This window comes from Oikopleura dioica, chromosome PAR, assembly GCF_907165135.1.
Source record: "Oikopleura dioica chromosome PAR, OKI2018_I68_1.0, whole genome shotgun sequence".
In the NCBI taxonomy this organism is placed as follows: domain Eukaryota; kingdom Metazoa; phylum Chordata; class Appendicularia; order Copelata; family Oikopleuridae; genus Oikopleura; species Oikopleura dioica.
The window spans coordinates 13,960,500-13,971,293 of NC_137293.1; the positions used below are offsets into that span (position 1 = coordinate 13,960,500).

The 10,794-nt window shown below is 43.3% G+C and overlaps 4 protein-coding genes across 4 annotated transcripts; 2 read left to right on the forward strand and 2 right to left on the reverse strand.

Annotated features, from left to right (window-relative positions):
• Positions 1 to 10: 10 nt before the first annotated feature.
• Positions 11 to 1,292, reverse strand: LOC145703040 (tRNA (adenine(58)-N(1))-methyltransferase catalytic subunit TRMT61A-like). The gene is made up of 5 exons (XM_081780351.1): positions 1,097 to 1,292; positions 720 to 1,052; positions 491 to 677; positions 262 to 444; positions 11 to 218 (listed from the first exon to the last, which is right to left on the reverse strand). Exons 1-5 carry the CDS (start codon positions 1,216 to 1,218, stop codon positions 27 to 29), a joined length of 1,017 nt encoding a protein of 338 aa, XP_081636477.1. The 5' UTR covers positions 1,219 to 1,292; the 3' UTR covers positions 11 to 26.
• A 347-nt stretch (positions 1,293 to 1,639) lies between these two features.
• LOC145702532 (T-complex protein 1 subunit gamma-like) lies at positions 1,640 to 3,987 on the forward strand. The gene is made up of 9 exons (XM_081779764.1): positions 1,640 to 1,733; positions 1,775 to 1,873; positions 1,915 to 2,252; positions 2,297 to 2,438; positions 2,484 to 2,591; positions 2,636 to 2,819; positions 2,866 to 3,122; positions 3,168 to 3,489; positions 3,540 to 3,987. The coding sequence occupies exons 1-9, from the start codon at positions 1,680 to 1,682 to the stop codon at positions 3,650 to 3,652; spliced, it is 1,617 nt and encodes a 538-aa protein (XP_081635890.1). The 5' UTR covers positions 1,640 to 1,679; the 3' UTR covers positions 3,653 to 3,987.
• Positions 3,988 to 4,028: 41 nt separating this feature from the next.
• LOC145704536 (uncharacterized) lies at positions 4,029 to 10,707 on the forward strand. Its single transcript, XM_081781991.1, has 2 exons — positions 4,029 to 4,257; positions 10,034 to 10,707. The coding sequence occupies exons 1-2, from the start codon at positions 4,044 to 4,046 to the stop codon at positions 10,393 to 10,395; spliced, it is 576 nt and encodes a 191-aa protein (XP_081638117.1). The 5' UTR covers positions 4,029 to 4,043; the 3' UTR covers positions 10,396 to 10,707.
• Positions 4,341 to 9,692, reverse strand: LOC145704526 (uncharacterized). Its single transcript, XM_081781980.1, has 4 exons — positions 9,365 to 9,692; positions 8,984 to 9,321; positions 8,745 to 8,941; positions 4,341 to 8,704 (listed from the first exon to the last, which is right to left on the reverse strand). The coding sequence occupies exons 1-4, from the start codon at positions 9,617 to 9,619 to the stop codon at positions 8,052 to 8,054; spliced, it is 1,443 nt and encodes a 480-aa protein (XP_081638106.1). The 5' UTR covers positions 9,620 to 9,692; the 3' UTR covers positions 4,341 to 8,051.
• Positions 10,708 to 10,794: the final 87 nt, after the last annotated feature.

Below are 10,794 nucleotides of genomic sequence, written 5' to 3' on the forward strand. Positions count from 1 at the left end.
TTTTGTTTTTAATAGTTAAAATTAAGCTAGAGAGTGCTGTCTCGTGGCGGCAGTCGAGCAAACGTCAGGTAGCCAGTGTGGCCATATTGGGAGCGTTTGGCAAGAGCCGACTTCACGACAAAATTGCATTCAGTAAGTTTTAAATCTTCCTTCGCTTCTTCTTGTCCTGCTTCTTCTTTCAAATTCTGAGTCTTCGGTCTTGATCCTTTTTCCAATCGCTTCAAAACGAGTTATTTCTGATTATTTTTTCCTTTTTTTTACTTTTACATATTTTCCAATCTTTTCACAATCTTTGGGCATAATTCCCGCATCTTCAAGCTCACTGTAGTCTACTCCAAAGTCCGGCATTGGTAAATGACTGGATTTCACAGTAGTCTGGCTATTGATACACTCGATTGTCTTGATATTCGTAAATCCACCCTCCCTAAGTTTTTCACAAGTCTCCTAAAATCATCACAATTCAGAGCTTCTCCGGAAGGGGGAAAAGTACCTGGACTTGTTCAATACAGGGCGAGAAGTTGCAAAACTCGCCGCCTTCCAGCTTCAAAGCGCGTTTTACATGCTCGATGGCTTTGTAAGGAGCCGGAATGTCTAAAAACACAGCGTCTGCTTTGTGATCCACTTCTCTAGGCCACCCCTGTTCGCACACATCACGGTGGTAGACGGTGATGTTCTTGCTTAAATTCATCGTTTAGAGAAAGCTCGTTTGTCTAGCGTACCTGAGCCCATGATCTTCAAACTCCACTCTAGCCTTTTTCGATCTTTCTTCATGAAATTCTACTGTATGAAGATGTCCATTCGGATAAACACCCCTGGCAATAGCATGAGAAAGGGAGCCACTACCAGTTCCCGATTCGCAAACAACCTTTCCATTGCTCAGCCCAAGTTCGAAGACGATGCGAGAGATGTCAGGAGTGTATAAAATTTGAGTCCTGTGGGGAAGTGACAACGTCCAAATTTCAGGATTCGGAAAAAGAAGGTAAACGTACCCACGAGCACAGTCGTAGCGGCAACCGTATTTTTTACCGATGATTTCGTTGTGTTTTACTGCACTAGAATTATCCATAGAAATAATCCTCTGATGATCTTAACTTACCCGAATTTCGTCTGTTTTACATCCCCGCTTTTGGCAATTATCGGAAATAAATCATCGTTGCTAATGTAGACAATTACTGTATCATTCTCTTCTATAGTCTCTTTGTGCTCGAAAAATCCCATTTTTCACGAATTCCTTCTTCCTTCAAAAATTCCGTGCCAGACCGATTCTTTTCTCGAATTCTTCCTTTTCCCTAGCGACGGGCGCTCATTGGCGCGGATCCCAGAAGAAGTGAGTCAGGCGAAAGAGAAAAAATCCTCCGGTTTTTCTTTCTAAAATACCGTGTTCAAAGAGAAAAAAAAAGGCTCAAAAGAAACAGAAATCCATCTTTTCAAAAAATTAAGCCCCATGGCGAGAGAGAAGAATAAGAGTCAAGAAAATTTTTCGCCTCGAAATTTCCCGAACCTTCCAGTAAAAACACTAGACAGTAAAAAATCTCTCTAGCAACCCGGCATTAAAAATAAATAGAAAGAATAGAGGACATCCGAAAATTTCTAAAAATGCTAAAAATTTTCTAGATCCACATCCCTTTTCTCTGTTTTCTTCACTTTTTTCGCCATTTCTGAAAAGAATCGTCTTTAGAATGTCACAGATCGCAGTTCTCAAGCCAAATACTGAACGTGAGCAAGGCTCAAAGGTAAATCTGAATTCCGATTTTAAATTGTACTTAAATAATAGGTCCAACTTGGAAATGTCCAGGCCACAAAGCATGTCGCTGACATTATCCGAACCTGTCTCGGTCCTCGATCAATGTACAAGATGTTGATGGATCCTCAGGTAATCGAACAGTCCAATATCGATTCTAGCTGTTGATTTAGGGTGGTATCGTTGTCACCAACGACGGAAACGCCATCCTCCGAGAGATCATGGTCAAGCATCCAGCTGCCAAGTCGATGATCGAAATCTCGCGAACTCAGGACGAAGAATGCGGCGATGGCACCACTTCCGTCATCATCCTCGCCGGTGAAATCATGTCCGCCGCGCAGGAGTTCCTTGAGGATCAAATGCACCCAACCAAAATCATCAACGCCTACCGATTAGCTCTCGAAGACATTGACGAATTCATGAACAATGATTTCGGCAAGACCATTGATCCAAACAATGACGAAGACATGGCCAAGTTGGTCAACTCAGCTCTTGGAACGAAATTCATCAGGTACTCATCCTTACTTTTATTTCAAAACGTAACGCTTGTCAAAGCCGATGGATGGATTTGGCTACCAAGATGGCCATCAAAGCTGTCCGAACCGTTCATATCAAAGAAAATGGCCGAACTGAAATTGATATCAAACGATTTGCGAAAGTCGAGAAGATTCCTGGTGGCCATATTGAAGATAGCGAGGTACTGTATTCGCATCTTGAACAGTTACAGTAGCCAAAATTTAAGGTGCTCAACGGAGTTATGTTGAACAAAGACATCACTCACCCAAAGATGAAGCGACGAATCGAGAACCCACGAATTCTTCTCTTGGATTGCTCCCTTGAATATCAAAAGGTAACAACTTCCAAAGCCCTTTTCCCATCTAACCCACTTTCCAGGGAGAGAGTCAAACAGACATGGAGTTGTCGAACGAAGCCGACTTCACCCGAATTCTCCAGCTCGAAGAAAACTATATCAAAGAAATCTGTGACAACATCATCGCTCTCAAGCCAACCCTTGTTTTCACCGAGAAGGGCATCTCCGATTTGGCACAGCACTTCTTGGCCAAGGCTGGAATCACTGGTAAGTCTTTACTTTTCATAGCTCTCTACTCTTACTTCTTTTTCAGCTATCCGACGAGTCCGAAAAACAGACAACCTTCGAATCGCACGATGCTGCGGCGCGACAATCAAATCGCGAACCGACGAGATCAGCGAGGACGACATTGGAACCGAAGCCGGTCTCTTCGAAATTAAAAAGTTCGGCGAAGAATACTTCACCTACGTTACTGAGTGCAAGAAGAACACTGCCTGTACAATCATCTTGAGAGGCGCTTCCAAGGACGTTCTCATGGAAGTTGAGCGAAACCTTCAGGACGCCATGCAGGTTTGTTTCTTAGTATAAATTTCAATATTTGATGGTGTTTTCTAGGTCGCAAGAAACGTGCTTCTTGAATGCAAAATCGTCCCCGGAGGCGGCGCTTGCGAACTCGCTGTCGGCAGCTTCTTGAATCAAAATGCAAAGAAATACCACGGCGAAGAACAGTTCCCCTACAGAGCTCTCGCCCGAGCCCTGGAAGTGATTCCCCGAACACTCGTCCAGAACTGTGGTGGCAACACGATCAGAACACTGACAGAGCTGCGAGCATTGCACGCCAAGGGAAACAACAATCACGGCGTGAACGGCGAAACTGGAAAGATTTGCGATATGGAGAAGCTTGATATTTGGGAGCCTTTGACTGTCAAATTGCAAGGTTAGATTTCCATCGACCAAGACAGAGAATGAACTAAACGTTCATTTTAGTGTACAAAACCGCGATCGAAACAGCGACTCTTCTGCTGAGAATCGACGACATCGTCCAAGGAACGAAACGCGCGGACGGTAGCGAAGGAATTGGCGCAGTTTCGCAAAACTAAAGCTCCTATCCAACTTCCGTTTTATCGTCATCACACGCCGCCTAGATTTTTTCACCTTTTATTTACCCTATTACTGTATTCAAGGACCAAGCCTGAGAATAGAAAATAATAATAAAAAATGCACGCCACAGAGTTTTGGCGTTTAGGAATTCTTTTATCGCTACCTCTTGTCTCTCGTTGGATTCCTGTCATTCCGCGCCGTATCAACAACCATGTATTTTTACTTTTCAAAAAACTTAACCTGATCACATGTACGGCCAGATGCCTTCAATACACAGTTTTTACTCCTGTTAGTTCAAAATAGAAAATTTTAAATATATATTTTATGTTCCGTATCTGCGAGTCTCTTTCGTTCAATCATTTATCAAGCAATAGTTCTTAGCATTGGAAGATGTCCGATTACGATGAAATGAAGCCTGTACTAAGAGAGGATGGCACTGTCGATGAACCTTTTCGCGCAAAACAGTGGCCATTTAATGTTCCTATTGCGAGCTACCCTTTTGTCAACGATCCAACCGAGCCGTGCGATTATTTCACCGTTTTTGAGCAGCATATGATCTTACCCCTGTTTAATCAGCTTCAAAGAATGAAGGAGTCACATGAAGGTAAACTAGAAAAAATTGGAACTCTGTATTCTGTTTATTTTATTTCATTTTATTCACAGCTTTGAGCAAGTTTGAAATGCTAGCTTCGACAATAATGGCCACCCCAAAATGCCCTGCCGAGCTAGTTTGTATAATATAACCTCACTGTCTCTAAGCTACAACCTGCAAGAAGAAGAGTCTCTGGGGGGAAGTCTCTAGCTGCAAGTTTATTTCTGAACTTGGCGGCAAAAAGGAGTATAAAATCGGTAACTCGGGCCGCACTCGACTGAGATGCGCCCGGTCGGTCGTTGCGTATTTATGGAGCGGCGGTGGCGATGGCCGCCCCCGCTCGAAATCCATGCACAAAAGGCACAATGGGCAACGCGCAGTTGCCGAAGCTAGCAACCCCCTTGCATGGTTTCGATCGGCAAGGTGGTCGCCAGCAGCGACAATGGCAATAATGCAGGACAGGTGAAAATGCGGCATCTTCGCGTAGAACTGGACAATCGTGGTGGAATCTTGGCAAGAGCGATGTGAGGGAGACTGTAGCAGATCATCGAGCCGGAGCCGATTCCAGAGTCGTTCTGCAGGCCGAATTCGGATTTTGCTTTTCAAGGCAGCGACCCTGAGTTCGAAAACTCTAATTTTACTAAAGGATCGATGCCCTGTCCTGATTATTCTGTGCTGGCCTCGGTGCCGGAGCTACCAAGCCTGATGTGGTAGGTGGCACGGGCCAGGGAGTTGAAGTTGTCATGGGAGCACCCGAGTCAGTTGAAGCAACGGTAGTTGCGACTGCGGAGCTCTTGGTAAGGTAATCAAAGTTGTTGGTGCCGGTGCAGCCGCCGCGATTGCGGTCGGTGCATGGCAGTTCTTGTTGATGCCAGAGCACTCGCCGCGGTAGCGGTCGGTGCTAGGCTATTTATGTGAGTCAAAGGAGCGTCTCAGCTAGTCAATTTTGACAATAATGCAGAGTACGAACTCCTGAGTAGCGTGTAAAAATGATTGGTGCCTCGAGCACTCGCCGCAATCGCGGTCGTTGCTCAGGAAACTGTTGGAGGCACTGGAGCCGATGTAATCCGAGAGAGCGCGTTGAAAATCACTGTATATCTGAGTTCAAAGTTTATCCAGCTGTCTAACCGTGTATCACCCCCTGGACAGAAGGGTACACTTTCTACTCAATATCCGAAAAAAAAATTTTCACTCAAAGCAAGAATACAAGCAGAGCGAGTACTTGCTGAGTCACATCTTCTCATTTTGATTATCAGGCGCGCACCCGACCGGGCACTCGCCAGAAAGGTTTTGTCGAGACTTCTTCTCATGACAAATAGCTTCGAAAATCGAGTTTGAGGCATTTTACGCTCAGTTGGAGGATGAAATTTGTCAGGAGCGCCTTCAATCAGCGGTTTCCACATAATTGGTGGCGTATCAATAGTTGGGGCGAAGGTACTCTCATGGAGGTGAAGTTGAGCACTTGACCTAATTTAGGCAGACGCACAGCTTATTGAGCATGTTGAGAACTTTTGAGAAATACCTTATTACCGGCGTAAAATTGCGATTCTTCGAATTTAGTAGAGAAAATGTTGAATCAATAATAGGATGTTCGATATGAATATAAAAGTGCTAGTCAGCTGAGAATGGAAATCGTATATGATGACTTCCCTTCGAGTCAGAACGTGGCTACCAATACGAATTGATATGATCAACCATATTGGATGATGAAAGGTGATTCACATTTGTATAAACGCACTCTTCGCCGCTTTTATTTAAAATTCGAATTTTGAAAGGGCGTTCTCAGAATATCAATTTTCGGACTAAGCCAGTAAATCAGTTGTACATGAATTAAGGGTACGTTTGTAAACTAGGACCAATTCATACCATGCGCAACATCGTTGTCGCTGGTGAAAAGATCGTCATTGTAAAATTTTACTAGTAGAAAAACTTGAAGCCGACGATTGTGGCATTTGATTGACCATTGGACCATGCCACGACCAGGTTAGGTTCTAGTGGCTGGTCTCCAATGACCGCTACACAATGCGTCTCGGTCATTTGTAGAGGGAGAGCGCTAAATCTGGTATTCGCATGAACTACCCGCTCTTGATTTATTAAAAATTTATAGAGGCATAAGGTTTTGGTCGGAGAATTTTCTCGACGACCCCCTTGCCTATATTATGGACTGGTCAGTACTAGCAGTTACCGCTTTCCTCAACATTTATCATTACTATTGGTCTGTTGGTACTAGCGATCGTAACCGCGTTCCACGAACCATTATATTGCGGTTACAAGGCTTTTCTTAGCCGTTCTACCCCCTTCGGTAGTATAAACCGACTTTGGAAATATCATGGTTCGACACAGCTCGAATTAAGATCGCTGACTACGCACCGCAGTCCTGGCGAATCGGTCTGCGAAACTTTCAGGATCCTAAGAGCATCGAAACCGTCGCGAGAGGATGACTGATTTTTCATCTTTACAAGATATCTTAAAAATTGATTTATGAGAACCGATTGAAATGTATGGAAATCTGTGATATCAGCAGTGTCGAATTATTCGAAACACTTTTGCTGATACACTTGTTGAATGTGTAAGTCCTTTGATAAGGTAAATGATGGACAAGCACTTATGATTCTACCTTTGAATCAATGTAGAAGTTCCACTCTGCTCTCCCTAAAGGGTTGAGAGGGCGCGGTTGTCTGACCATTCATTACCCTTTGGAAAGTAAGGCTTTGTTATTGATAGACATTTCGGTTCAGTAGGGGCATAGAAAGCATGTATTGTGAAATAAAAGACCGAAAAATATCATAGGCCGACCTCTCAAGCGACTTTAAAAACTTTTGACTTTTTAAAAACTTGTTGTGCGCATGGAATTTCTATTTTTATCGATGAATTCCGTTTGGGCTAGGGGCTACAACTGTAACGCGTCTGTAATTGTGCCCTCGATGGGCCTGATAACTAGTATTTCGCCGTTAGGTCTCCATCACCCGCGCAAATGTATTTTGAACTTATCGCGCGATCATTCGATGGAGCCAGTATTTTGCTCTTGCTGGTCTCGATCGCGCGCGAAAAATATTTGGAAATTTCCCGCGCGGCGGTTAGGCCGACGCGGGTGGCCGATTCGCGAACGACCGTTGGGTTTACGTCGCGGGCGTTGCTGACGTGGCAGGGGACTACTGGCCCTCTGATTGGCCGAGCGCGAAATCGGTTATGTAATCCTAACAATTTACTGTATTGCCGGATCTTGCACAGTACCCACACAGTAAATATTACTGTGCGTGTCTGCTCCCTAACTTGAGTCGAAGTCCAGTCTTTGGTTTGCTAGGATCAGTGGGTTTTATTCAGCGTGAGTTATTTAAATGAGAAGATAATGATTTTCAACGAAAGATTATTGAATAATATTCCGAGGAAAATCATTCGATTGACTCGCTTAGTTTTGTTACTAAGGAGTCAGAAACTCAGGGAGTATCTGACACCAGGGCTCGAAATCCCACTTCGACATCAATGCTAGCTTCGACAATAATGGCCACCCCAAAATGCCCTGCCGAGCTAGTTTGTATAATATAACCTCACTGTCTCTAAGCTACAACCTGCAAGAAGAAGAGTCTCTGGGGGGAAGTCTCTAGCTGCAAGTTTATTTCTGAACTTGGCGGCAAAAAGGAGTATAAAATCGGTAACTCGGGCCGCACTCGACTGAGATGCGCCCGGTCGGTCGTTGCGTATTTATGGAGCGGCGGTGGCGATGGCCGCCCCCGCTCGAAATCCATGCACAAAAGGCACAATGGGCAACGCGCAGTTGCCGAAGCTAGCAGAAATTTTAACTGATTCTATTTGACTGGAGTGTGGCGGGCTTCTAATTCAGTTCTATACATTTGCCGCATCGCTATAATATCCGATAGTGGTATCTGTTTGGATCCGTCATCTATTGAATTCAACGGCTTGAAGTTTGCAAGCCAAGAAGGAAAATCAGCGATCCATTCGTCTCGTATTGTTAGCTTCAGATCCACGTCCTCGATTTCATCTGGACTTTGATAGAGAGGTTTGTCGAGCGAAAAGTCTGCGAAGAGCTTTTCCTTTGCTTCATTTGTCAAAATCGACTCCCAGCGTTTATAGACACCGAAAAGGTCAGTACATCTCCCTGGGTATTGCAGAATTTCTGCGTCTTTCGGGGCGTCAGACTCCTTTTGCTGCTTATCATCATCATTCTCAATTTTTTCGCCAGTATTCTCCAGCTCAGGAGAATCGCCATCATTGGAGGTCGAAGTCGTAGCTGCTGCTATATTAGCAGAACCACCTTCTGCGACGAGTGATGCTTCTGTACTGCTTGCAACTAGAGTTGAATTACTCGGCTTGTCGTCTGAAGGTATTGATATTTGAGTCGAATTCGTAGGAGCAAGGGTCGCATTATGATAAGCTATCAATTTGGCAAACGATTCTGATAGATTCACCGGTTGATTAATAATGTTGTTCAAAGAGATGTCTAAAATCATCTTTAGACAAATTAATTCACAAAAAGTTACCATTTCCATCGTCATCTTCGACGTTTATTTCCTGAATCAGAGTTCCGTCATTTTCAGCATCCATCGGCTCGACTTTCACTTGTTCAGAATTAATAGTAGTAAGCTCCATTATTTGAGCCTCAGTAAGCTGATTTCGCGGCTCGTTTCCTATGGCGAGAATGGTTTGATTCCTCAACACATGTCGCACTTTCACACTTCTAGTGAAATTATATTAGAATGTTCAAAATGAAAATAATTACTGAAGGTGTTCTTCGATAGTTATTTCAGTTACTGGTTCTCCTCGTTGTTTTCGTTCGACAAGTCCGTAGATGAACACAAACATTTCTTCTGTTGTCCAGAAATCTCGGGGAAGGTCATGTTTTGACAGCTTTGTCATGATATCCGCACAGGTTGCTACAACCTCTTGTGTCAGGTTTAGCTTCGCTGTAGCTTTCTTCTGAACGGCAGTTTGATGCATTTGTTGAGAGATAAGATTATTCTGTTCTTCGGTCAGAGGGTATTTCAATTTATGTTTGTCGCACATCGCTTTTACTGCTCGACGATCTGTTTTTGTGCTATTCACGTAAGTTCTTAATTTCTTAAATTCGAGTTAGTTTCTTCTTAAGTCATTAAATAAAGACCTTTCCGTAACATGGGCATCCTTCTAAACGACATCGTAAAAGACCAGTTCTATACAAACGGGTATCGCCAGGATAGGTACCGCATAAAATGAGCTCTTCTAGTTCCATCACTCGTGGCTCTACCAGATCGTATACTTTCTCAGGGACGTTCCATGGTACCCAGTCATCCCCATTCCAAGGATTGTCAACCCGGTCTTTGACAATGCCCTTCCAATCCCCGGTCCAATCTTCGTTCATCCTCTGTCTTTTATACATTTTCAAAATCGTGAAAAAAAATTGCTGCTTTTGAGCGGACACAGATAAAGGGACAGTTTTTGTTTTCAATTCAAAACAGGTCGCCCTGTGCGCAGAAAACTGCCCTGAGTGCCTATTCGCCCGCGAGACTTTCTGTCTCGTCCAATCAACACAGGTTTAACCCTGTGTAACCTGTCCCTGTTCTCAGGTTTCGCTGAAAACTCAGAATGACTCTTGCGCCGTGATAAAAATCGATTTTCAATGAAAAATCAGGATGCATAGTATAGGGTTGAAAAGCAGGAATGAGAATTTAGCTCTTAATCTGACATTAAAAAAAACAGGGTGAAACAAACAGGGTCTCAAACTTGAAGCGCCTTTTAGAGATCTTGGAATCATTTCAGAACTTTTTAATTAATCAATAAATATGACCTTTAGATTTTGTTAACTCGCAGACAATCAAAACTGAAGCAGATGTCAAGGCTGAAATCAAAAACGAATCTGTCAAAACAGAAATCAAGGAGGAACCATTCTTCGAACCTGAAATTAATAGTAAATACGTCGATAAGAAGACCGACGGTGCCCAGTCTGACGTCTGCCAGTCTCGTTCAGATAACCAAGAGCCGACTATAAAAGAGTATTACGATCCAGTTATCAAGACGAAATACATCACTCTCAACGACGGAACCCCTGTTCTAGGCGAAAACTACACGGAGCCATGCAAAGAGTATCAAAAGCTTCCTCACTGGTTGTTACGGGTTCCTCGATTTTACTTTTATTTTAACCAAATTGGAGAGTAATCGCAAAACCCTGAAAAGCCGAAAGTTACACGCATTCAAATCGCAGCTGGTGAGCATCTCGCCAAAAACGATCAACCCTCTCCCTTCGATCCAGTACCGTACTGGAGCAACTTGCCTAGCTTTCAGAAGTGATACTGCCAAAGCACAAGAGTTCAATTATTTATTAACAACTAAGTTTCAAATTTAATTTTTACCATTTATCTTTAAATAAGTTTCTCTTATTTTTTTCACTTTCTTTTTGCTTCAAAACAGCGTTCAGAGCTCCAGGACTCTTGAGTAAACTGCCGACGTTAAAAGTAATTCATTTATCTACACCTCAGTTATATTTTTGCACAAAAAAAACGAAAACCAAATAAAAAATTCAAAATTTCAAAAACTTGCGCGTTTTATTGCATGTAC